At 43.1% G+C, this 26,038-nt stretch overlaps 1 protein-coding gene across 1 annotated transcript; it reads left to right on the top strand.

The window, feature by feature from the left end:
* Positions 1-270: 270 nt before the first annotated feature.
* Positions 271-3,078, top strand: LOC111975960 (relaxin-3 receptor 1-like). The gene has a single exon (XM_024004634.2). The coding sequence runs from the start codon at positions 458-460 to the stop codon at positions 1,682-1,684; it is 1,227 nt and encodes a 408-aa protein (XP_023860402.1). The 5' UTR covers positions 271-457; the 3' UTR covers positions 1,685-3,078.
* The last annotated feature ends 22,960 nt before the right edge of the window (positions 3,079-26,038 follow it).

The raw sequence follows: 26,038 nt of genomic DNA, 5'->3' as shown, positions 1-26,038 counted from the left end.
TACGCACACCAAAGAAATTGAAGACACACAGCAAACAGGATTTAAATGAAATGTCAGTAAGTATTGAGCTTTATTTATGACGAATAGGATACGTGTACAGACATTGCAGGGCGACCATGTCATTATCTGGGCTGTTTAAGGAGACAGGCTAGAAGCTGTGGTGATGATTACYAGCCTGAGCCTGAGCCTTGCGCGCGCCCGCGGAATCTATAAAAGAATGCGAGATGCACCCACTGAGCTGAGTGAAGTGAATTAGAGGCGATACGCGTGGCGGAGGAGGAGAGACACCTATACAGAGGAGGACAATTTTAGATTCAGCTAAAAGGCAGCTCCACAGAGAAAATAAATGGCACAGGTATGTTCAAAATGACATTTAGGCAACTTTTTCCCTCATCATGAATATCGCTTCTCCTCCTATTGGTTTCTACTCCTGGGCATAACACGTCTCCAACATGCCATGCAGAGGGATTTGCGAATGAATGACTCCGCCATGCAACAGAATGACAGTGCACAGACCCTGGCACCAGAGGTTTGTGAGCAGGTGCTGGAGGATAATGCAGGACTGGGTTACGGTGGCTCTACTGGTAACCTGTCGCTGCGGTGCTGGCTGTATTTCTTAAGCAAGGAATCTATCCTGGAACTACAGGGCGATGGCTCCAGCATCACAGTGCGTGTGATGATAGCTCTGGTGTACTCCGTCGTGTGTGCACTGGGGCTAGTGGGGAACTCTCTGGCACTCTACCTGCTTCACTCACGCCACAGTCAGAAGCAGTCTTCTATCAACTGCTTTGTAATGGGCTTGGCTCTCACAGACCTACAGTTTGTTCTCACGCTCCCTTTTTGGGCTATTGACACGGCTCTGGACTTCCGCTGGCCCTTCGGCAAAGTAATGTGTAAGATCATCAGCTCCGTGACCATCATGAACATGTACGCCAGCGTCTTCTTCCTGACTGCCATGAGCGTGGCACGGTACTACGCGGTGACCACGGCCCTCAAGATGCACAGCAGGCGGGCAGCGGCGGCTGGTGCCAAGTGGATCAGCCTGGGCATCTGGGTAGTGTCGCTGCTGGCCACCCTGCCCCATGCCATCTACTCCACCAGTGCCCAGCTGTACGACGAGGAGCTGTGTTTGGTGCGATTCTCTGAGTCGGGCAGCTGGGACCCTCAGCTGCTCCTGGGGCTGTACCAGCTACAGAAGGTACTGCTGGGCTTTGTCATCCCCTTGGTGGTCATCACTGTGTGTTACCTGCTGCTGCTGCGCTTCGTGCTGAGCCAACGCATCAGTGGAGCGACCTGCTCGGAGGGCTCGGAAGGCCGCCACAAGCACCGCTCCAAAGTCACCAAGTCGGTGGCCATCGTGGTGCTGTCCTTTTTTCTGTGCTGGCTGCCCAACCAGGCGCTGACGCTGTGGGGCGCGCTGATTAAGTTTGACCTGGTGCACTTCAGCAACGCATATTACAACGCCCAGAACTACACCTTCCCGCTGACTGTGTGTCTGGCTCACACCAACAGCTGCCTCAACCCTGTGTTGTACTGCATAATTCGCCGTGAGTACCGCACAGGCCTCAAAGAGCTTCTGCTGCGCGCCACACCCTCCCCAAGGAGCCTGACCAACCTGCTGCCCCGCAAGGCCAAGGTGGCAGAGGCTCCCCCTGACATGGTGCTGGTCCAGATGGATGTTTGAGGCATTTCATGACATTTGTTTGTTGTGATTGACGGAACAGCACCATCACAAGGAATGCCCATTAGGATGTGTCCTATTTTCTTTCCCCCTACTCAGATTCTCTTTGCCAGATGTGTTTTTCATCTGTCTCCTCCGGTTCTTCTCTGCCTCTTAAGAACTTGTGCAGCCTTCCCGTAATTTGCCATGAATATGTAACACGTAGCACTCATGTCATGGGTCTCAATGAGTTCAAACCATAATGCTTCACCTTCTGCTTTGTACCTGCCAGATAACAGACACAAGTCACCATTCCACCTATGATCTCCATCAATTATCCATTTGTTGTCAATCATTTGAATTGGGTAATTTGCACTCAACAGAACAGACTTTCTGCCGCTTATTGTATTCATGAGATGACGAATAGATGAGAGACTGTCCATAGGATGCAAGAGTTTATTCAGATACCACACACTAATGTCTGTGCAGGGTGTTATTGTCATGCAATTTAGTACCTTGTTATTGCATTTGGTCATGTCCTGCTATGCTATAACTGTCCTTGGTAGGTGTATAGATCCTTTAATTCATCAAATAGAACATGAACTCAATTATAATCTATTGATATGGTTCATTTTATATCATTTTGATTGGTGTTATTGTTATTACCAGAGCCATGTTGGCAAATGTCTCTCTCCAGGAAGCTTTGTTGTGTGTGCAAGCAACCGATTAGTAGAGTATGTTTTTACTCCAAATAATATGTATTTTTCTGATATAGAAAAATAAAGGAGTGCTGGTGGGAACATATTGTATATGTGATAGAGCTGAATAGTTTATCAGAGGAACATACAGAGAGCAAGTTGTACATCACTGCCTTACACCACATTAGCTGATCATGAAAGGAAAACATTTCTCACAAATGTTAACTGCAGTTGTACACAAGGTCAGGGTCTCTTAGCATGTCCACTAGAATGTAAGAAAACAATTTAGATTTGAAGGAATGGAAAAGTTGCATTACATTGCAACAAAAAGACAACCTTGCTTTCAGTCTTTGCTTTCTCTGTCTGTTAAACGTGAGCTGCGCACACACACTGAGCCGCTGCTTGCTTTGAGCCATACAAAGTGAATTTATTATGGGATATCATCCTCCTACCCATTCATTTATCTATATTAATAATTCAGTTTGAAGGAAATATATAAAAAAGTATGAAATAGTCGAAACCTTCAATGGAATGTGAACAAGTCTCTGTGAAATCATGTACTGTAAAGGTTATATTGCAAAAGCTACACTATTTCTAATGTGATTCACCACTCTTTGTAATTGTGTTGCCTTGATCTCATTAGCTATATAAACTGTTTCAGTACAGATTGAAATATGATTTTAGTGAAATTGCAAGTGCATTATGTAGAAGTAAGAAATAAACCAGTCAACTTGAACATCCTCCTTTGATGAATTGGGTGGTGTTTGAAATCAGAGCATATGGATGGGGATGTGGTATACACATGCATGATCTTCATTTGAGCCAGTTCTCTACAGCAGGAAAATAATCCTGCAGCAACAGGAAATGTGAATTATTATGTGGATTATAATTAATGGACATTTTGTAGGGGTTAATACATTTTTGTAAGGGAAAATTAAGTCTGAAAATTCAAAGTGGAAATTACAAACTTCAGAAGCCTTTTTTAACCTCAAATACACTACAAGTAAAAAATGTCCTGCATTGCAGGAAAGTTGTCCTGCAACAGTGTAATCAAATTCAGATCCTACAGTTTAGGGCTCCAGTGATGAAGAGGCTCTAATTGTGCTGTTAAGTACCTTAGAATAAGGGTTCACCAATAGGCGGCCCGATATTATTTGTCCCCCCCAAGTTTTCTGAGCAGAAATATACCAAGTATTCCCATGCATGAACAAAGAGACATATGTGATCGTATCGCAATATAATTAAGGTTTGAAAATATTCAGTTTTTGTCAAATWCTATATCTGTTTGGGATTATTGCGGTCAATTTACAGTGTACAAATGATTTATACCTATGTTCTGGCACCCCAACCATCTGCTCAAGGAAAAATCCGCCTGTGGCTGAATGTATTTGGGGACCCCTGCCTTTCATTGACATTCTCAGCATGCAGACAGGAATGTGGCTTTCTTTCTCATGTAGCGTAATTCTGAATTCACCAGGCTACTCTTCTTCTGCACTGAAAGACAAACTCTGGTGTTTACATCTGTCAAACCCTACCAAACATTTAGCCTGAGAAATGATGAGGATTCTTTCTTTTGTCAACCCCTAACAAATGAAATGCTTTGACACCACCTAGCCATCAAGGACTGCAGTGTCTGCTTGTTAACTCCTCTCCCAGGCACTTACAGCAATTTATCAATGAATCATTGATGGACCAGGGACCAATGCATATCCATAGGGAAATGTGTTTCCCTGGCCTATAGGTTGTAATTCTGTTACGTTCCACTTGACTTTTAGCACTCTTTCTATTTATGCTGACACTGCCTTATAGCAATGCTTAGCAAAACATTCAGATTCATGATGAGAAAACTATTTGCAAACCATCTAAGAAATATAAATTGGTAATATCGTGAATGGAAGTGCAAAAGGAACGAGTGGACAGTAAACTACAGTCTAGACGTGTGCAGTGTCTCTCCACTAATGATGTTACATATTGAGGCTCATGAATAATATAAGAAGTACAATGGGTCACGGAGACAGCCTATGAATACCAAAGCACATTGCCATAACCTTTATTTCAAATGAAGAGAGTTTTATTAAGTTCTCCCCAGTACTTGAAGGAGCGAGTGGAGATGGAGTTGAGAGGCACTTCCTGAGGTAATAAGCCAACTCATAAAACCTATTCTAGTAAGGTACTTATCATCTCTTTTATCAGGCAGGATGCGGACGGGGAAGAGGACGGGGGACGGGACAATGATTTTAGATAGCAAAGAAAGACAGAACACTTGATTTACCATACTGGGAGACTGTCTAAAGAGGAATCCTATTGAGATGCATTCAGCAGCTCACTAAGGAAGGGATGATTCATCTTTATCTCCCCGAGGTGAATGACTGTGATTCATATTGACTGATTGCCATAAATGGCAGGGAGGACTGCAGATGAATTACTTTCATTGTTGAAATGTAGATCCATTCAGAAGCTTCCTAGGATTAATTGATTGCCTGGTTAAATGTATACAGTAGATAGCATCTGCCGTGATTCCTCTCATCAGAGAATAGTTTTTTGTTTTTCCCCATCATCATTTCCTCTGATGGAAATTTTCCAGGTACCTGTCAAATTATTCCACCTCTTCTGACCATTCCAACAACACACACATTCCAATCTTCAAGTCCATGATGGAATTAAATGTACTCTCATGTTGCCCGCAGCACCAGAAGGTGCTTATCTTTGAGTCCATTAAGAACTGGGCCAAAACGAACTCTCACATTCCTAAAGCCTACTATTAATCCCTGACACTCTCCTCCCAACTTTGCATTTCCATCAACAATAACCCCCTCTGTATCTTACTTCCTCCCTCTCCTGGTGAATCTCACCCTCTACCACAGCTTTGATCAGGCTAAATATGAAATCTCGACAGTTTTCAAAGTGCAAACTTCAGGCAAACTTCTCATGCCTACGCAGATTCATGACAACAAAGTGTGTCAGTGGCAGGGATGCTCCCCTTTGACATCAAGGTCACTTTGAAGTGACTCAGAGTATCATTGTGGCAGAAATGTACGCACACCCTTGATTATTGAAAGATGTTCAATACACAGAATGTTACTCGCCTCATTTTACTTCAAACTAGACAGGAGAGGAGATAATGACTACTACTTATAACAACATCTCTGTCTACGGATATGAGTAGAAATGGTTGCAGTAAACAATCATTTTTCAAGAAGGGCTATTTGTAATGATTGTGATGTGTGGCTGTTTCATCGACTTCAGTTGAATGCATGTGGCCTGGGAAGCGCTAGGAGGGATCTCATGGTACAGAGTGTCATGCCCTGGCCTTAGTTATCTTTGTTTTCTTTATTATTTTTAGGTCAGGGTGTGACATGGGGGATGTTTGTGTGTTTTTGTCTCGTATAGGGTGTTTGTATTGTATAGTTTTTTTTTGTAGATTTCATGGGGTTGTGTTCAGTGTAGGTGTTRATGTATGTCTATGGTTGCCTGGATTGGTTCTCAATTAGAGACAGCTGTCATTAGTTGTCTCTGATTGAGAGCCATATTTAGGCAGCCATAGGCATTAGGTAGGTTGTGGGTAATTGTCTATGTTTGACGTTAGTAGCTTGTGTCTGCACTTTCGTTTTGTAGCTTCACGGTCGTTTGTTGTTTTGTTTTGTTTAGTTTGTATTAGTTTCGTGTTCGTTTCATCTTCTTCAAATAAAAAGAAGATGTATTCATATCACGCTGCACCTTGGTCCTCTCATTCACCTAAAGACGATCGTGACAGAATTACCCACCACAAAAGGACCAAGCAGCGTGATAAGCAGCAGCAGGAGCAGCGCACACAGGATTCATGGACTTGGGAAGAAATACTAATACTAAATATCTGCCAGAGCCGCCCGCCAGCCAGGATCTGCCAGAGCCGCCCGCCAGCCAGGATCTGCCAGGATCTATTCATATCACGCTGTGCCTTGGTCCTCTCATTCACCTAAAGACGATCGTGACACAGAGACTCAGGGAGGCAGGTTCAATTCAAAACGTAGGCTTCTATTTAATGTCAACACAAGCACTCCATGAGAATAGGCCTAAACTAGATCTTCAGTAATAAAACGTCTTCAAAATGAAAAGTCTCTATGCTCTACCATGTTGTAGGCTGTCTTTCAAGTCTGTCGTCGTTTGGGGCAGCGTGACAGCATCAATACGCTTGTTTTGAGTCAGTCTGGATAACCAATCTGCTACTTTTGTTGAAGGCTTCACAAACACACGGCATCTTCCTCATCCCATTTCCATTCAACAACAGGGAAGTGGAGATAATGACTAATACCCAGGGATATAATCGGGTGTTAGTCATTATCTGTGAAGATCTCACAGGGGGACACTTTGACAAGTAGAAAACATGAGGGTCGTTTCAGCAGGCCATGACCCCCACCATCTCAGATTGTTCTGAAATTGTTTCTGTAGTTAGATAAGATAAGCAACATTATTTAGCTGAAATGTAATTTGATCTCTGAGAAATGAAGCTAATTGATTGCACCCAAATTCACCATTTTAATTTATCGGATTCATATAATATTCAATAATTATAGTACCTACCATCTGATTTGGACCAAAGTTGAGGAATCCAAAGAAATTGTCAACAGCCACACACGGACCCCCACATTCCATGCCAATCCCACGGACACCCCACACCATCTAAACCCAACAGCGAGTATATAGTATCAGTTCTATGTCTGACAAGTAGTATGGAACTGCGTCTGTCAGTATTGTCGATTTGATTTGATTTGTTTTATTATTATAGTGCCATGCATCTTCAGGATGCCCAAATGAGCTTATAAAACACTGTATTTACTGTAGCAAAATACAATAATCATGTCCATATATCTACACATACATACATGTATATAAACATACATTCATATGGCAGTGAAAGACTGTTGCGGAAAACAAAACATAAACATTTCAAGTATAAAATGTATGTATCTTCCAAGCTTTGGAGGAAAGTTTTGCAAACAGGAATACTTATTTCCTAAATAGCCATTCATGTTTTTCTTCATCTCTAATCCAGAATAGCTCCTGTTTTCTTTGCAACATTTTATCAAACTGTATAGCGCTCAAATCATCATATGAAGTATAATAAAATAAAATGTGCAGTTCATTCTCGACCTCCCCTAAATCACAGACAGTACATAGTCGCTCTTCTTCATCTATGTCATTAAACCTTCCTACTTCAATTGCCAGAGGCAGCATCCCGGCTTTCAACTGGGCACACACGGACCTTTGGTGTTTTATCCCAGTTAAAAAAGTTTTTATTTTTCTGTCCTCTGGCATATTGATAAGGCGGTTCCATAAKCTAATAATTTCACCCCTCTGTCTTATTTCACAGGACTCCAAACATATGTCTCCTTGAATAGCAAGGCTTSGGGCCAAACTTACGCACTCCCAGACAACATCGTATGGCTCTATTCATGAATAGAGTTCGCTGTTTGGTTTCTTTAAAATCCCAGATWCCAGCAGCATAGTTCAAGGTCTTCACATATTTTCTGTTTACTAACAACAGACCCCAACCCTCTACCTGCAGAATCTGATGAACACTTTATACCTTCTTCAAAGGTCATACATTCATCAAAAAGGAAACCAATGTACAGTATTTTTATGAGTTAGTGTAGTTTAGGGTCATTGCTCCAAAAGAGAAGTCATGAATACTTCTTTTTGTATCCTTTTTTCTGAAGTGCATTATCTGGGTTTTATCTTGGTTAATCATTCATCTCCATTTGGTAAAACAGAGGTTGACACTGTTCAACATACTGTACATTGCAAATCAAACTCACTCTCTTCAAGGAGGACAATATCATCTGCGTACAATAGCTTCCCCAAAAGTCGTGACCTCCTAGGTTCGCATGCATGATTTGAAGAGCCAAGTAATTTTCAAAAAGGGCAAACGAAGTTGGGGAAGGAACATCGCCTTGTTTGACTCCAAAGGAGTGGGAAACCATCCAGTCTTCAACTCATGTACCTGTACACAGGGAACTGGACCTCTATGTAGAGATTTAGTTGTATCATAACATTTACCATCCAATCGGCTTTTATACGTCTGAAAGTACGAATATAGCTATTTACCCAATCAAAAGCCTTTTGGAAATCAATAAAACATACATACAGTGCATTCAGAAAGTATTCAGACCCCTGCCCTTTTTCCACATTTTGTTACGTTACAGCCTTATTCTAAAATGGATGAAATAAAACAACAACAAAATAAAACAACATCAATCTACACACAATGTTTGCAAATGTATTAAAAATACAAAACAGAAATTCCTTATTTACATAAGTATTCAGACCCTTTGCTATGAGACTCGAAATTGAGCTCAGGTGCATCCTGTTTCCATTGATCATCATCCTTGATATGTTTCTACAACTTGATGGGAGTCCACATGTGGTAAATTCAATTGATTGGACATAGTTTTGGGAAGGCACACACCTGTCTATATAAGGTCCCACAGTTGACAGTGGATGTCAGAGCAAAAACAAAGCCATGACGTCGAAGAATTGTCCGTAGAGCTTCGGGACAGGATTGTGTCGAGGCACAGATCTGGGGAAGGGTACAACATTTTTTTGCAGCATTGAAGGTCCCCAAGAACACAGTGGTCTCCATCACTGTTAAATATAAGAAGTTTGGAACCACCAAGACTCTTCRTAGAGCTGGCCGCCCGGCCAAACTGAACAATCGGGGGTGAAGGGCCATGGTCAGGGMGGTGACCAAGAACCTGATGGACACTCTGACAGAGCTCCAGAGTTCCTCTGTGGAGATGGGAGAACCTTCAAGAAGGACAACCATCTCTGCAGCACTCCACCAATCAGGCCTTTGTGGTAGGCTGGCCAGGCGAAAGCCACTCCTCAGTAAAAGGCACACGACAGCCCACTTGGAGTTTGCCAAAAGGCACCTAAAGGACTCTGACCATGAGAAACAAGATTCTCTGGTCTGATGAAACCAAGATTGAACTACTCTTTGGTCTGAATACCAAGCGCCACATCTGGAAAAAACCTGGCACAATCCCTARGGTGAAGCATYGTGGTGGCAGCATCATGCTGTTGGGATGTTTTTCTGCGGCAGGAACTGAGAGACTAGTCAGGATCTAAGGGAAGATGAACGGAAAGATGAACGGAACAAAGTACAGAGAGATCCTTGATGAAAACCTGCTACAGAGCGCTCAGGACCTCAGACTGGGGCGAAGGTTCACCTTCCAACAGGACAACAACCCTAAGCACACAGCCAAGACCTCACAGGAGTGGCTTCAGGACAGGTCTCTGAATGTCCTTGAGTGGCCCGTCCAGAGCGCGAACTTGAACCCGATCGAACATCCATGGAGAGACCTGAAAATAGCTGTGTAGCGACGCTCCCCATCCAACCTGACAGTGCTTGAGAGGATCTGCAGAGAAGAATGGGAGAAACACCCAAAATAATTATCCCAGTTATCTAATACATACTGTAATTCTTCTTATGTTGAAGTTCACCATTTTCCAGAATAATTTCCATCTGAATTTTCAGAACTCTTTTTGGACCAAGTTTATTGATTTAATTCCAAAATTGCTGAGGGTTGTTACTTTGCTGTTGTTCGAGATGCAGTGCTTGACCCTTTCTGAATCTCCTCTTACAGAACCTTAGCTTGTTGTCAGAGATATGTTGACACTGTTTAAACTCTTCTCTTAAACTTATTTTCATTGATTGTCTTTACATTTTAGGAACTTATTTTCTGCAACTCTCATTACAGACTGTAAATAACTTAACTCTTTATTCCAATATGGTTTATTCTCACCTCATAGCAGTAATAGCACCATCTAGTGGTCAGAACCTGGTAATATCAGGATGTTGGATGGGATATAAACTTAACTTCAATGACTAATTTCTCTGAACTTTGGAAAGAAAAGATAACCAAATTCATTGAGAACATTACATAGGATGAAGAAACAATACTATGAGACGCAGTTCCATACTACTTGTCAGAAACAGAGAACTGATACTGTATACTCGCTGTTGGGTTTAGATGGTGTGGGGTATCCGTGGGATTGGTGTGGAATGTGGGGGTCCGTGTGTGGCTATCGACAATTTCTTTGGATTCCTCATGTCTAACTCATTGTTAGAAAACGATTGGTCCAAATTGGATGTTAGGTACTATATTTATTGAATATTATATGAATCCTATAAATTGGGTGTAAACAATTAGCTTAATTTCCCAGAGATCAAATTATATTTAAGCAAACTAAAGCTGCAGAAATGCTAATCTTATCTGTGCCTAACAACAGGAACAATTTCAGAACAATCTGATGTGGTGGGTGTCGAAATCTTCTTTCTTGTGCTTTTTGAGGTGGAACGACCCATTAGTCAAGCTGAATGTCCGGTCATGTGAGTTATCCAATTTACTTTCCAATTACATCCCTGCTAGTACTTACAGATGACATCCCTCCCATCAACATTATTTCATGGAAAGTCGATTTCAACCCAACTTGGTTTACCAGTTGRAACATCTGGGTTCTTGCTATGGTAAAAGCCTGCTCCTGTCATAATAATGAGCAGGTCAAATAGGGCAACCAAAGTGCAGCACATCACAACCAGGTCACCCCTATGTGAACCTATAAAGTCAGAGCGCAGAGAGCTCTAATCCTTCTTACAGGCTGCCATAATGGACACGGTGGTCAGGTTATCAAATCTCACCAATTCTTCTAATCAAATCCCCCCCTGGACATCACAGGTAGAGCCAGCAGAGCAGTTTAGAGGGTGACAGCCAGTCTGATAGCCTTTCAGCTCCCCAGGCCATTCAGCACTAGAGAGCTTTAAATCCATGCAGTGCATGCAGTGCAAAGATCAATGAAAAATGGTATGACAGATGTGATGACTTCTATGTAATTGCGTGAATCACTGCACGAATGCAAAACGTTCGGCCCATATGTCCCCTACGTATTGAAAATGACAGAGCGCTAGTAATTCCATAACTGCATGATAATAATTGAGAGCTCGGCCTTCGGAGACCGTTCCCAGCTGCCCGGCTTGGATAAGGATCGTGACCAGCTCAGGGACAATGGAGCAGTTGAAATACCAGCCCAGTCATTGTTTCAAGCCTTATCGCACTGTCTCACGTTGTAATAAACCTCTCTCTCTCTCTCTCTCCCTTTGCACCAGGAAGCATCAGGGGAAGCTCAGCAGACGCCGTCAGCCTGTCCCTTGCCATCATTATCACCTGCGTCAGGACAAGCAGCCGAGACAAAACAAACAACTTTACACCACGCTCACTCCAGGTGTGCTGTCAAGGCCCATAAAGGTTGATTTGTGACACTGTGTCACAACTTGACCTTATCATGTTTTATGGCTTGAAGAAATGTGCATCCATAATTTGCACATGACAAGTGTTGAAAATCAATCCCATTGCAGTACATAGTTGGGTATTTATATAAGACATCAACATAACCCTAGGCTACCACATAGAGAAAATGTATTAGAAATTAATAGAAAACCTCTCATCCGAATAAGATTGATTAATTGATTGATTAATTGATTAGGTTTAAATGGAAATCTTCCAGATGCTCAAAGCACTTTACAATATAAAGGAGGGGGCAGGATGGGGGGTAATACAAAACGAAATAACTTAAAACTTTGGAAATATCATTGAATATAAGTAGATAGCACCAGTAATGCATACTGTATAATTCCATCCAAATCAAAATTCCACGATGACATGCAATATCCTGAATTATGGATGATTAAATGATTTAGCTGTGCTGTGAGACACACTGGAGTCATGTGGCTGGTTTCTTAGTTGACGGATGTATTTCAATTACTATTATAACTCCTGTTCTGTTATTGAATAACTCTTTTTGAATCAACCACATGCAAATAATAAACTGTGTAGTTTCTCTGCTATTTGAATCACAGTCTATTTATATCACATTAATCCAGCTATTTTTGAAGCGAGCTCACCCACTGATATTTATGAAAATCAGTGAGAGATTGAGTAACGTCTGTGACAACACCTCCCTCAAAACCAGGGCAGTGAAATTCACAGGATGTTCAGTTTAAATTGTAGCAATGTCTTCTCTGTGAAATGATTTGACTTGTGAGCAAAGTGAGCATGTAATTCAGCTTCTTACAGTTTCTCAGCAAAGCCAACATTTGTCCTATTTTCAAAATATATTTTTCTGTTTCCAAAATATTACTGTAGCCTATATTTGCGAAAGGGTCCCCCTGAGGAGGTATGGACTTTTTTTTGCAGAGTATTTTGTGAAAGTTCAAGGGGATAAAATAACCCACATACAGTGCCTTCAGAAAGTATTCACCCCCTTGACTTTTTCCACATTTTGTGTTACAGCCTGAATTTAAAATTGATTAAATTGAGATGTTTTTGTCACTGGCCTACTCACAATACCCCATAATGTCAAAGTGGAATTATGTTTTTAGAAATGTTTACAAATTAATAAAGAATGAAAGTTGAAATGTTTTGAGTCAATAAGTTTTCAACCCCTTTGTTATGACAATGTAAGGAGTGCGCTGAGAGACGGGAAGCAAGTACAGGAGGTGAGTGTTTTAATAAGTCAACAATAAACACGAAACAAACAACTCACCGACATGAAAAGTGTCAATAACACCTGAGGTGTCACGTTCCTGACCTGTTTTCTCTTGTTTTGTACGTCTTTATTGGTCAGGGCGTGAGTGTTGGGTGGGCAGTCTATGTTTTGTATTTCTATGTTGGGTTTTGTGTTCGGCCTGGTATGATTCTCAATTAGAGACAGGTGTGTATCGTTTGTCTCTGATTGAGAGTCATACTAAGGTAGCCAGGGTTTCACTGGTGTTTTGTGGGTGTTTGTTTCCTGTGTTAGCGTTTGGGCCACACAGGACTGTTGCAGGTTAGTCACGTTTGTTGTTTTGTTTATTTGTAGTGTTTGTTGGTTTGCCATTAAAATCATGAATACCTCCTACTCCGCATCTTGGTCCGATCCATGCTCCTCCTCGTCTGAGGAGGAGAACGACATTGACAGCCGTTACAAAACACCACAAACCAGACCAAGCGGATTGGAGAGGGAGCAAGACAAAAGCAATGGAAGAGAGAGAGGAATGGACATGGGAGCAAATACTCAACGGAGAAGGACCCTGGGCTAAGGTGGGAGAGAATCGCCGCTCTCGGGAGGAGAAGGAGGCAGCCGCCCAGGAGCGCTGGTATGAGGAGGCAGCACGTAAGAGAGGCTGGAAGCCCGAGAGGCTCACCCAAAAATGTATTGGGGGAGGGGCTAAAGGGGAGTGTGGCGAAGCCGGGTTGGTTACCTGAGCCAACTCCCCGGGCTTACCGTGGAGTGAGAGGGCGTCGTACTGGTCAGACACCGTGTTATGCGGTAAGCGCAGCGTGTCCCCATACGCGTGCTTAGCCCAGTGCGGGCTATTCCCTTGCCGCACTGGGAGGGCTAGGTTGGGCATCGAGCCGGATGTCATGAAGCCGGCCCAACGTATCTGGCCTCCAGTACGTCTCCTCGGGCCGGCGTACATGGCACCAGCCTTACAGGTGGTCCCCGTTCGCCTGCATAGCCCAGTGCGGGCTATTCCACCTCGCGCGACCTGGCAGGGCTACGGGGACCATTCAACCTGGTAGGTTGGAGAGGCTCGGTGCTCAAGAGCGGTGTCCTCCTTCACGGTCCGGCATATCGGCGCCACCTTCCCGCCCCAGCCCAGTACCACCAGTGCCTACACCACGCACCAGGCTTCCAGTGCATCTCCAGAGCCCTGTTCTCCTCCCCGCACTCGCCCTGAGGTGCGTGCCTCAGCCCGGTACCTCCAGTTCGGCACCACGCATCAGCCTATGTGTGTAGCTCTAGCCGGCCAGAGTCTGCCGTCTGCCAGCGTGCCTGAGACTGCCCGTTCTGCCAGCGGTGCTTGAACTGCCCGGTCTGCCCAACACGCCGTCTGGAGCCATCCTACTGACCCAGCGCTAGTTCTGACCATCCGTCTGCCCAACGCCGTCTGAGCCATCTGTCTGCAACGCCGTCTGAGCATCTGTCTGCCAACTTCCGTCTGAGCCATCTGTCTGCCCAGCGCCGTCTGAGCCATCCCGTCTGCCAGCGCGTCTGAGCCCAGGTCGTTGCCACGCATCTGACGTCCCATCCCGTTTGCCATAGTCGCCATCTGAGCCTCCTCTCTCGCCACGAGCCATTAGAGCCGCCCGTCAGTCAGGAGCCGCTAGAGCCGTCCGTCAGTCAGGAGCTGCAAGAGACGCCAGCCAGTCAGGAGCTGCCAGAGACGCCACCAGTCAGGAGCTGCCAAGAGACGCCAGCCAGTCAGGAGCTGCAGAGACGCCAGCCAGTCAGGAGCTGCCAGAGACGCCAGCCAGTCAAGAGCTTGCCAGAGACGCAGACACGTCCATGAGCTGCCCTACGGTCATGAGCTGCCTAGAGTCGATGAGCTGCCCTACAGTCATGAGCTGTCCCTCCAGCTCATCGACGCTGACCCTCCAGTTCAATTAGCTCGACCCTCTCATTCACCTCGCCAGCCCTCAGCCACTACAGTCATCACGCGCCTGTTCGCGTTCTTATCAGTCATGTAGCTGTTCCCTACATGTCATGTTAGAGCTGCTCTAGCAGAGTCTTTTGAGACTGCCCTCAAACCAGGTTCGCATGAGCTGCCTCTTTAAGGCGATCAGTTTGCAGCGCGTGCTCCTTATTCAGTCATGAGCTGCCACCTTCAGTCCTTTTGGAGCTGCAACCGTCACCCTTATTTTCCGAGGTAGGCTTAGCCGCCCTGTATCCCTGGAGCTCTGAGCCCTTATCCGGTGCAGCCCCTTATACTCACCCTGAGTGACCAGCACTTCTGCTGCTTATTTTAGGTTGTTGATTGGTGCCAGGGTGGTCATTGAGGCGGGGAGAGAATATACCTGGACACGCGGCGAGTGCTAAATGGTGAGGGGTGTGGGATCCTTATCGCCCAGCAGCCTGCAGCCACCCACACGTCGCCGCTAGGGTTACAAATTTTCGCACGACCGCAGACTGCGATCGCCACCTAGAATTTGTGCTGGTGGCGCCCCGGAGTTTGCACCTTAAGGGGGGGGTCTAAATGCATCTACCGTTCCTGACTCTGTTTTCTCTTGTTTTTTGTACTGTCTTTATTGGTCAGTAGGCGTGAGTGTTGGGTGGGCAGTCTATGTCTATTGTATATTCTATGTTGGGTTTTGTGTTCGGCCCTGTATGGTATGCTCAATCTAGAGACAGGTGTGTATCGTTTGTCTCTGATTGAGAGTCATACTAAGGRAGCCAGGGTTTCACTGGTGTTTTGTGGGTGTTTGTTTCCTGTGTTAGCGTTTGGGCCACACAGGACTGTTGCAGGTTAGTCACGTTTGTTGTTTTGTTTATTTGTAGTGTTTGTTGGTTTGCCATTAAAATCATGAATACCTCCTACTCCGCATCTTGGTCCGATCCATGCTCCTCCTCGTCTGAGGAGGAGAACGACATTGACAGCCGTTACATGAGGAAAGAACCAAGGGGAGTGACAGATATAGGGAAGATAATCAAGGAGGTGATGGAGTCCAGGTGAGTGTCATGAGGTACAGGTGCGCAAGACAATGGTGACAGGTGTGCGGGATAATCAGCAGCCTGATGACCTAGAGGCCGGAGAGAGAGTATACCTGACAGACAAGCTTAAATAAGTTCAGGAGTAAAAATTGCTCAACAAGTCACATAAAAGTTGCATGGACTCACTCTGTGTACAATAATTGTGTTTTAACATGATTTGTTTATGACTACCTAATCTCTGTACACCACCCATACACCACCCATTCTCTCTAAGGTCTCAGTCCAGCAGTGAATTTTAAATACAGATTCGACCACAGAGACCAGGGAGGTTTTCCAATGCTTCGCAAATAAGGTCACCTATTGGTAGACGGGTAAAAAAAGAGCAGACATTGAATATCCCTTTGAGCATGGTGACGTTATTAATTACACTTTGGGTGGTGTATCAATACACCCAGTCATTACAAAGATACAGACGTCCTTCCTAACTCAGTTTCCAGAGAGAAGGGAAACCGTTCATGGATTTCACCATGAGGCCAATTTTTCAATAATTACAGAGTTTAATGGATGGCTGTGATAGGAGAAAACTAACTATGGATGAACAACATTGTAGTTACTCCACAATACTAATCTAAATGACAGAGTGAGAAGAAGGAAGCCTGGGGAGAATAAAAAAATATTACAAAACATGCATCCTGTTTGCAACAAGGCACTAAAGAAATGCTGCAAAAAATTTGACAAAACAATTAACTTTTTGTCCTGAATACAAAGTGTTATATATGGGGCAAATCAAATACAACACATTACTGACCATCACTGTCAATATTTTCAAGCATAGTGGTGGCTGCATCATGTTATGGATATGCTTGTAATTGTTAACGACTGGGGAGTTTTTCAGGGTAAAAAAGAATGTAATGGAGCTAAGCAAAGGCAACATTCTAGAGGAAAACCAGGTTCAGTCTGCTTTCCACCAGACACTGGGGGAGGAATTCACCTTTCAGCAGAACATCAACCTAAAACACAAGGCCAAATATACACTGGAGTTGTTTACCAAGAAGACAGTGAATGTTCCTGAGTGGCCTAGTTACAGTTTTGACTTAAATCTTCTTGAAACTCTATGGCAAGACCTGAAAATGGTTGTCTAGCAATGATCAACAATCAATCTGACAGAGCTTGAAGAATTTTGAGAAGAATAATGGGCAAATGTGGCACAATTCAGGTCTGGAAAGCTCTTAGAGACTTACCCAGAAAGACTAACAGCTGTAATAGCTGCCAAAGGTGCTTCTGCAAAGTATTGACTCAGGGGTGTGAATACTTATTTAATCATGATATAAACTGAGTATACAAAACAGGTAAATCCAGGTGAAAGCTATGATCCCTTATTGATGTCACTTGTTAAATCCACTTGAATCAGTTTAGATGAAGTGGAGGAGATATGGATTGCGTATGTGTACCATTCAGAGGGTGAATGTGCAAGACAAAAGATTTAAGAGCCTTTGAACAAGGTATGGTAGTAGGTGCCAGAACTTTTTTCTTCCACTTTGATAGATTATTTTGTGTAGAAAAAAATGACAATTAAATCAATTTTAATCCCAATTTGTAACACAACAAAATGTGGAAAAAGTCAAGGGGTGTGAATACTTTCTGAAGCCACTGTACCTTATAACTTATAACTTAAAAAGTCAAAAACTTTAACAGCATCCATAAATAGAGTAGCCTCTGCTTCCTGGAAATATGTCATTTTTTGTGTTAAAGTAAACTGTAAGACTTTAGCACTGCTGTTTGCACACCCGCTTGTGGCCTACATTCTTAATGTGTGATCAGAATCATGTGAATTTAGGACATGCAAATCATTCAGAGTTCTCAGATACATAATTCATTAAGGTTCATTACTGTGGATTGGAAATAACTGAAGGTACAAATTATGTAAATTAGCATTTCCCAGTGCCAGTTCCTCCTCAACTCTCGATCCTGCAATTGCTGTGAAATTGTGTTAATGAATAGGAGCATAATCTAGATCAATTATGTGATAGGGCCACTGTTCATATCTGCTCTCAGATGGTACAAGATTAGAGACTTTAGCAAACATCAGTCCATGAAATGTAGCAGTTGATAATGTTTCAATATATAACTCTTAGTGCAATGTACTACTTTCATTCAATGATTTTGTGTGTTGTGTGATGGATTGTTGTTTGACCATTACTAATTACCATGTCAGTGGCGGTCTCGTCGGAAAAAATAAGACCATCGCCGAAACAAAGATGATTCTGCCGAGTTATTCTGCCGAGTTCTTTGAGGAAGGAAAGTGAGGAAGGCTCCACACCACTCTCTCACTTGAGTATCTTACCTAGTTATTTTCTGATGATATAATTTTGCTCTTTTGTAGCTTTGGCAACTATGTGTTTGCTTTCTATTCCTGCTTACTCCTTTCCCTGTAGGCTTTACAGACGCTTCCCACCCCTTGGCTACAACCCTTCTAATTTAGTGTAGCCTTCGCGCACAACCCATGTGGAATTTCCGCATGTCTAGCAGAGTTTGGAACTGCCGATCTGCGGTCAAGAATGTTGAGTTCATCTCAGCCTATGCTGCCCTTCAGTCCCTTGCCCTTTTGGCCTTGACGGAGACATGGATCACCCCAGAGAACACTGCTACTCCAGCTGCTCGCTCTTCATCTGACTACGTTTTCTCTCATAGTCCAAGAGCATCTGGTCGTCGCTGTGGTGGCACAAGGCTACTCATTTCCCCTAACTGGAGATGTTCTCTTTTCTCCCTCTCTCACGTGTCCATCTCCTCATTTGAATTCCATGCTGTCACTGTCACTTGTCCACTCAATCGTAACAGTGTTGTCATCTATTGCACCAGGTGTCCTTGGAGGGTTCATCAATGAGCTTGTCACCTTGAGAAGCTTGTTTCCTGATGATGGCTCACCGCTCTTCGTACTTGGCGGCTTCAACCTCCCGACGTCTGCCTTCGATTAATTTCTTTCCAACTCTCTCTTTCCCCTCCTTGCCTCTTTCAACCTCACCCTTTCCCAATCCCCTCCAACTCACAAGGCAGGCAATACGCTTGACCTCATCTTTACTAGAGGCTGTTCGCCTATTTATTTCACTGCAACCCCCCTCTAGGTCTCTGACCCCATCCCCTTCTCTTTTCTCCAAACCATCTCAGGAGACCTTCTCCCATTCCTCACTTCCCTCTGACTTCAKAATGGCCCGAGTCGCTCCACTCCTCAAGAAATCAACACTCGACTCATTTGATGTCAAAAACGATATACCTGTATCCCTTCTTGCTTTTATTTCCAAAACACTTGATCGTGCTGTATCTGATCAACTCTCTCATGACGTGGAGAGGATCTGAGTCTGCACCACATACTCTCACTACTGGTGTCCCCCAGGGCTCGGTTCTAGGTCCTCTCCTCTTCTCTCTATACACCAAGTCACTCGGCTCCGTCATATCCTCACGTGGTCTCTCCTATCATTGCTATGTGGATGACACTCAATTACTTTTTTCCTTCTCCCGCTTCTGACACCAAGGTGGCGACACTCATCTGCCTGGCAGATATCTCAGCATGGATATTGGTCCACCACCTCAAGCTCAACAAGATGGAGCTACTCTTCCTCCCGTTCAAAGACCTCTCCATCACAGTTGATAACTCCACAGTGTCACCCTCCCAGAGTGCAAAGAACCTTGGCGTGACCCTGGACAAAACCCTGTTGTTCTCTGCAAACATTAAACCAGTGACTTGCTCCTGCAGGTTCATGCTCTACAACATCTGTAGAATACGACCCTACCTCACACAGGAAGCAGCACAGGTCCTAATCTAGGCACTTGTCATCTCCTGTCTGGACTACTGAAACTCGCTGTTGGCTGGGCTTCGCCCTTGTGCCATAAAACACCTGCAACTTATCCAGAATGCTGCAGCCCGCCTGGTTTTCAACCTTACCAAGTTCTCCCATGTCACCTCACTCCTCTGCACACTTCACTGGCTTCCAGCCGACGCTTGCATCCACTACAAGACCATGGTGCTTGCCTTTGGGAGCAGAAAGAGGAACTGCCCTTCCCTACCTTCAGGCTGTGCTCAAACCCTACACCCCAACCTGAGCACTCCATTCTGCCACTTCTGGTCTGTTTTCCCTCCCACCCCCATGGGAAGGTAGCTCCTACTCAGTCCAGTCCAAGCTCTTCTCTGTCCTGGCACCCCAATGGTGGAACCAGCTTCTCCCTGAAGCTAGGGCAGTAGAGTCTAGCACCTGAAACCCTGTCTCTTCAAAGAGTATTTAAAAAAACACCCCCCCCCCTCACCTGGACTCCCCTCTTCTAGCTCTGACTTTGCTTATTGCTGCTTTATTGAGAAAGTGTACCTGAAACCCTGTCTCTTATACACATCTAGATGTGTATAAGAGACAGGCTTATTGCTGCTTTATTGAGAAAGTGTACTTACTATGCTTGAAATGTGTGGTTGTCCCACCTAGCTATCTTAAGATGAATGCACTAAGTCGCTCTGGAAAAGAGCATCTGCTAAATGACTAAAATGTCAAATGTGTACTGTTTAAATGTGTTAATGTCTCACCATCTGTTATGTAGGTCCAGCTACAGTATAGGCTACCTGAATGCCAAATTAATGTGAGATATGACAGGATTTAAATTGATTAAAATAGATGGTGCCTATCTGTAAACTCGGCATTGAGGTATTAAACGAGATCTACACAACATATGGCATGGGACATGGGCTCAACATCAGACCACAAAGTTCTATTTTGTAGTGATCGTCAGTTATAACTTGAAGTGAACAATCTCTTTAAGATAATTAATTCATACAATTGTGTATCACTGACAAAGTCTATTTGAGAGGAGGGTTGTTGCTGCGGTCCTGAAGGAATGTTTTAGTTCACCTGCACTGTTCGTAAGACCAAAAAGCTTATTATTCACAAACGGTTGCAAAGTCTTTAAAGGGATAGTTTGGGATTTTGGAAATTAAGAACTTTATCTACTTCTTCAGAGTCAGATGAACTCTGGAGAACATTTGTATCTCTGTGGCCAGTATGAAAGAAGTTAGAGGCTGTTTCACGCCAATGCAAGCTAGTGTCTTCGAATATAGCTAAAGACTGGAAGTTTACAGGTACAGCTAGCCATTCTTTGTGCTAAGCTAGCGAAACGTCCTATAATATCCTTCATACTGGATGCAGACACATAAAAATGCTTTATTATAAACTACAAGCACTACAATCAGCAGACCAGCGCAATCCCTCAGTCCAGGTGAATATAAAATCGATGCATAAAAAAAATTGAATTAAGAGAAAACTACACAAGGTGTTTTGGTGTACACGCAAGAATGCATCGCTTTTCTCTGTCAAAGATGTGAGTGTCTTTGTAGAGGAGAGTTCAGAGAGTGTAGAGACAGGCCTTGAGACTCCTCCGCTGTATCTTCAGGTATGGAAAGTGAAGCTTCATCCAAGCATGAACTGCCTGCCTCGCAGTACTCTGTGATCACTCTCACTTACAGTATGTTTACCCACCGCACTGCTGGTGGATAGGTAAAAACAAGATCAAACAAGGTAACACAAGGTACTACGGGCTGAGAAATAGAAATGTAGGGATATAGGAATGGTCTGTGATAGTTTCTGTAAATGCAGCAAGCTACTGTATAATGAAGCCGTATTATGTCATTAAAGTGTTTTGATGAAATATCTCCTATGTTTTCCTACATCCATTTCTATTGAAAGAAGAATAATTATCAAAGACACAGATTGAAGTTTGTTGCTGTAACGGCTTTCGTTGGTGGAAGGAGAGGAGGACCAAAATGCAGCGTGGTACGTATCCATAATATCATTTAATAGAGAATGAATACAAAATACAAAAGAACAAGAGAATAAATGAAAACCGAAACAGTCCCGTATGGTACTAACACAGGAAACAACCACCCACAAAACACAATGGAAAAACAGGCTACCTAAATATGGCTCCCAATCAGAGACAACGACTGACACCTGCCTCTGATTGAGAACCATACTAGGCCAAACACATAGAAATATAACATACAGAACAAAACATAGAAAAACATAGAATGCCCACCCCAACTCACGCTCTGACCAAACTAAAATAAAGACATAAAAAAGGAACTAAGGTCAGAACGTGACAGTTGCTCTTATCTTGTACGTGAGTAAAGGAGCATCAATATACAATACATTCAGAATTGGTTCTGCCTTCTGTTGAAAAAAATGTATAAAATCAAACTACTTGAAATTATACTGCATTCATAATTTAATTAACAATAACACATTTAAGAGATTTTCAAATAAAAATGTCACAAGAAATACAATATGTAAGAGTTTGGCATGGGAGTGGACAGGTGTTACTACGCCTGTCAGTCAACAGGTCCAGACTCCAACAGGTTCATATGCCCAATGCCTCATGTTATACTGGTTACACATGTTGAAGCTAAATATACTAAAAGCTGGTTTCATAAAGGTAGATTTGCACCATATTCCAGTCAGACATTTACTAGTATTATTGATTATGCAATATTGTCAAAAGGTATTCCTCTGCAAAGCGAAATAAAACAACCCTTTTACAAAAAAACACAATGGCCTATTGTATAGCTGTATATGAACTAAGGCTTAAATGTTAGTTTTTTTAGCAATGGTTTATTTTAAAGTCTTATTTCAGCAGGCATTTACTCTGTATTTACGTGCATGCTGTATTTGACAGCAAATAATGACAGCCTTTCAGCAAACTATATTTACCTAAAGGCTCCGCACTCAAAGTTGTATCAATACTTCTAGGGGGAGACATGTCTTCTTGACAAAGGAACTGATTTAAACCGAGGGAAAATTGATTGGACACTGATTTTCTTTAGCACTGATTACCCAAACAATACGGGTGGTCATCGATGACAGAAGAAAGCGATAGAGGAAAATAGAAAATAGAAAGAAAGGAAAAAGAACAGGATGGTTGAGAGAAATGCACAGGAATGAATGTAGATAGACGTGTTCATGAGACTTACACAGTTATGTTTACTTCAAGGGCAATACATACTTGACATCACCCCTGCTTTTTATTACCATTTACCATTTCAAGTGTTATTTACTCCACTGACACAGTGATGAGAAGTATGGTCTTAGTTTGGATCATCGACACAATCTACTCTGTACATTATCCTGTATGTGTTGCTCGTATCTCAGCATTGATTTATTTTAACTTTATGACACTGAGTCAATCTCTAATCCTTTTGTATGTCAAATCCCATCCCCTACAATGGCAAATTGCACGTGTACAGCATTGAGCCTTTCCTCACCCTAACAGGTAGGCTCTTTTTCAAGCAATTCATACTGTACTGCAGTCTCACAACACCAAAACCCACTCACACCTACAGTACCTTGCCTTTCTCTGCAATTGTCTTGTATGATGTGACTCCGCATTTGTTTGGATACAAAGAAAAGACATGAAAATCTGAGGTAAGGAGAAAAAAGGAAGAAATGGGAGATAAGGACTCAGCAGGAAAAGAGAGAGAGGTATTGGAGCTGTGTAAAGAGAAAATAGAATTAACATTAGAGTAAACAGAGTCATCCCAGTCATTTTCTTAATGGTGCTGAGAGGCGAAGTGAGAGGGTCCACTCAGCGATAAGCAGACCAGTAAGTAGATTGCCTGCCTTTCCACTTTTGGGACAATGGCTCCAATTGTTAGGGCGGAGACAAGACCATCTCGTCATTATATCCAGTATCTCTACCTTTTACCTATTCATAGACGCTGCTGGGCGGGCTTTGCAGCTTGGGTGGGATGCAGATAGAAGACTTGAATTAAAGCCTGATTAAATTGAAGCCTTGAGACTTCAACAGTGTTTGCTTGTTGCTTTCTCAGCTTGGACATTTAATCAGTGCCTGTCATTGTGGCTGGAGATAAAATAAAAGGAATTTATCAATGGCAGCACAACACCCAGCAGGTGGACCACCGTGCAGTGACTCCCGGTGGTGTGTATTCATGGATGCCAAGGGAAGCCAGGCTTCCCCAATAAATTTACCAAGAAAAAAAGCATAAAATAAGAGCAGTGTTGAGCTAAACAGAGCGAGCTCAACTGTGAATGGTCCTAGCGTACCAATTGGGATTGGGTTTCATTCCTATCACATTCATTCCTATCACATTGTCGTTGACAGAAACAACTTGAATTGATGCATCTCATTGCGTTCTTGTCCTCCGGTGGCTAGCTAGCTAAAATTGTCCCTTTCTGAAAATAGCCATAGATGGAGATAGGGATTTGGACTTTTACTTAATTCTCCATACTGGCCAATGATTATAATGACGATTCTTATCCAACCATTAATTCATACATTGTGCCCCTGGCCTACGTTCAATATGTAGCTAGATGTAGAGGGCTAATTTTAACTAGCTAACGTTGCCTATGAAAGGAATTTAGGCTAGCAAGCAAGCATTTTAGCCAGGTAGCCTTACACAACAAAAAATAAAAGCATGTACTGTATGATAGAGTGATCAGCCATTTCGTCAACATGAAAGAGAGGAGGATGGCATTGGCATTTCTCTACAACTAGGTTGGGTCTACATGTTTTTTCTTCTTGCATGAAGTCCCACACACACACACACACACACACACACACACACACACACACACACACACACACACACACACACACACACACACACACACACACACACACACACACACACACAACACACACACACCCACACACACACACACACACACACACACACACACACACACACACACACACACACACACACACTCAGAGAAATCAGAACCATGGACAGCCACATCATATATTTTAGTTGTCGCTGTATTAGACTAAGCATAGGTAATTTTATGATGTTGAAATGTTGAAGTTGAAATGGTGCTGGAATAGTGGAGGCAGCTCCTGTTTTCTTTGTGACTTGGGTAACTCTCCGTGGTTCTAAATCAATAGTTGTTTAGTAGTCCGAAGATGTCGGAAACATTAACTAGCTTGACCATGCTGTAGATTATGTAACTGTTTGTTACATGCAATATGCTTTCTGGACTTCAAAGCATATTGCACAAAGGTGTGGTTAAATTTATTCTGCCAATATCAACTGACGGACCTTATACAGACAGGTGTGTGCCTTTCCAAATCATGTCCAATCAATTGAATTTACCACAGGTGGACTCCAATAAAGTTGTAGAAACATCTCAAAGATGATTAACGGAAACAGGATCCACCTGAGCTCAATTTCGAGTCTCATAGCAAAGGGTCTGACTGAAAACTTATGTACAGTGGCAAGAAAAAGTATGTGAACCCTTCAGAATTACCTGGATTTCTGCATAAATTGTCACAGCAATAGACAAACACAGTGTGCTTAAACTAATAACACACAAATTATTGTATTTGTCTTGTCTATATTGAATACATACTTTAAACATTCACAGTGTATGTTGGAAAATGTATGTGAAACCCCTAGCTAATGACTTCTCCAAAAGCTCATTTGAGTCAGGAGTCAGCTAACCCGGAGTCCAATCAATTAGACAAGATTGGAGATGTTAGTTAAAGCTGCCTTGCCCTATAAAAAACTCACAATTGGAGTTTGCTATTCACAAGAAGCATTGCCTGATGTGAACCATGGCTCGAACAAAAGAGATCTCAGAGACCTAAGAATTGTTGTAACGTTCGTTGTTTGAAGGAGACCAAGGTGCAGCGTGGTAAGTGTTCATGATTCTTTAATTACTCAGAACACCGAAACAACAACAAAAAGAATAACGAACATCACGTTCTGCAGGCTTCAGAGCTAACAACAAACAAGATCCCACAACATAGGTGGGAAAAAAGGCTACCTAAGTATGATTCCCAATCAGAGACAACGATAGACAGCTGCCTCTGATTGGGAACCACACTCGGCCAAACACAAAGAAATACAAAACATAGAATGCCCACCCCACATCACACCCTGACCTAACTAAATAGAGAAATAAAACGTCTCTCTAAGGTCAGGGCGTGACAATTGTTGACTTGCATAGAGCTAGAACGGGTTACAAAAGTATCTCTAAAAGCCTTGATGTTCATCAGTCCACGGTAAGACAAATTGTCTATAAATGGAGAAAGTTCAGCACAGTTGCTACTCTCCCTAGGAGTGGCCGTCCTGCAAAGATGACTGCAAGAGCACAGCGCAAAATTCTCAATGAGGTTAAGAAGAATC

Source organism: Salvelinus sp. IW2-2015, linkage group LG16, assembly GCF_002910315.2.
Source record: "Salvelinus sp. IW2-2015 linkage group LG16, ASM291031v2, whole genome shotgun sequence".
NCBI classification, from domain to species: Eukaryota; Metazoa; Chordata; class Actinopteri; order Salmoniformes; family Salmonidae; genus Salvelinus; species Salvelinus sp. IW2-2015.
The sequence above is the reverse complement of the archived record's forward strand: the minus strand, read 5'-3'. Positions and strand labels throughout refer to the sequence as shown.

Coding starts and splice junctions, on each gene's coding strand:
- LOC111975960 (XM_024004634.2), top strand. CDS start 458: ATGCAGAGGGATTTGCGAATGAATGACTCCGCCATGCAACAGAATGAC.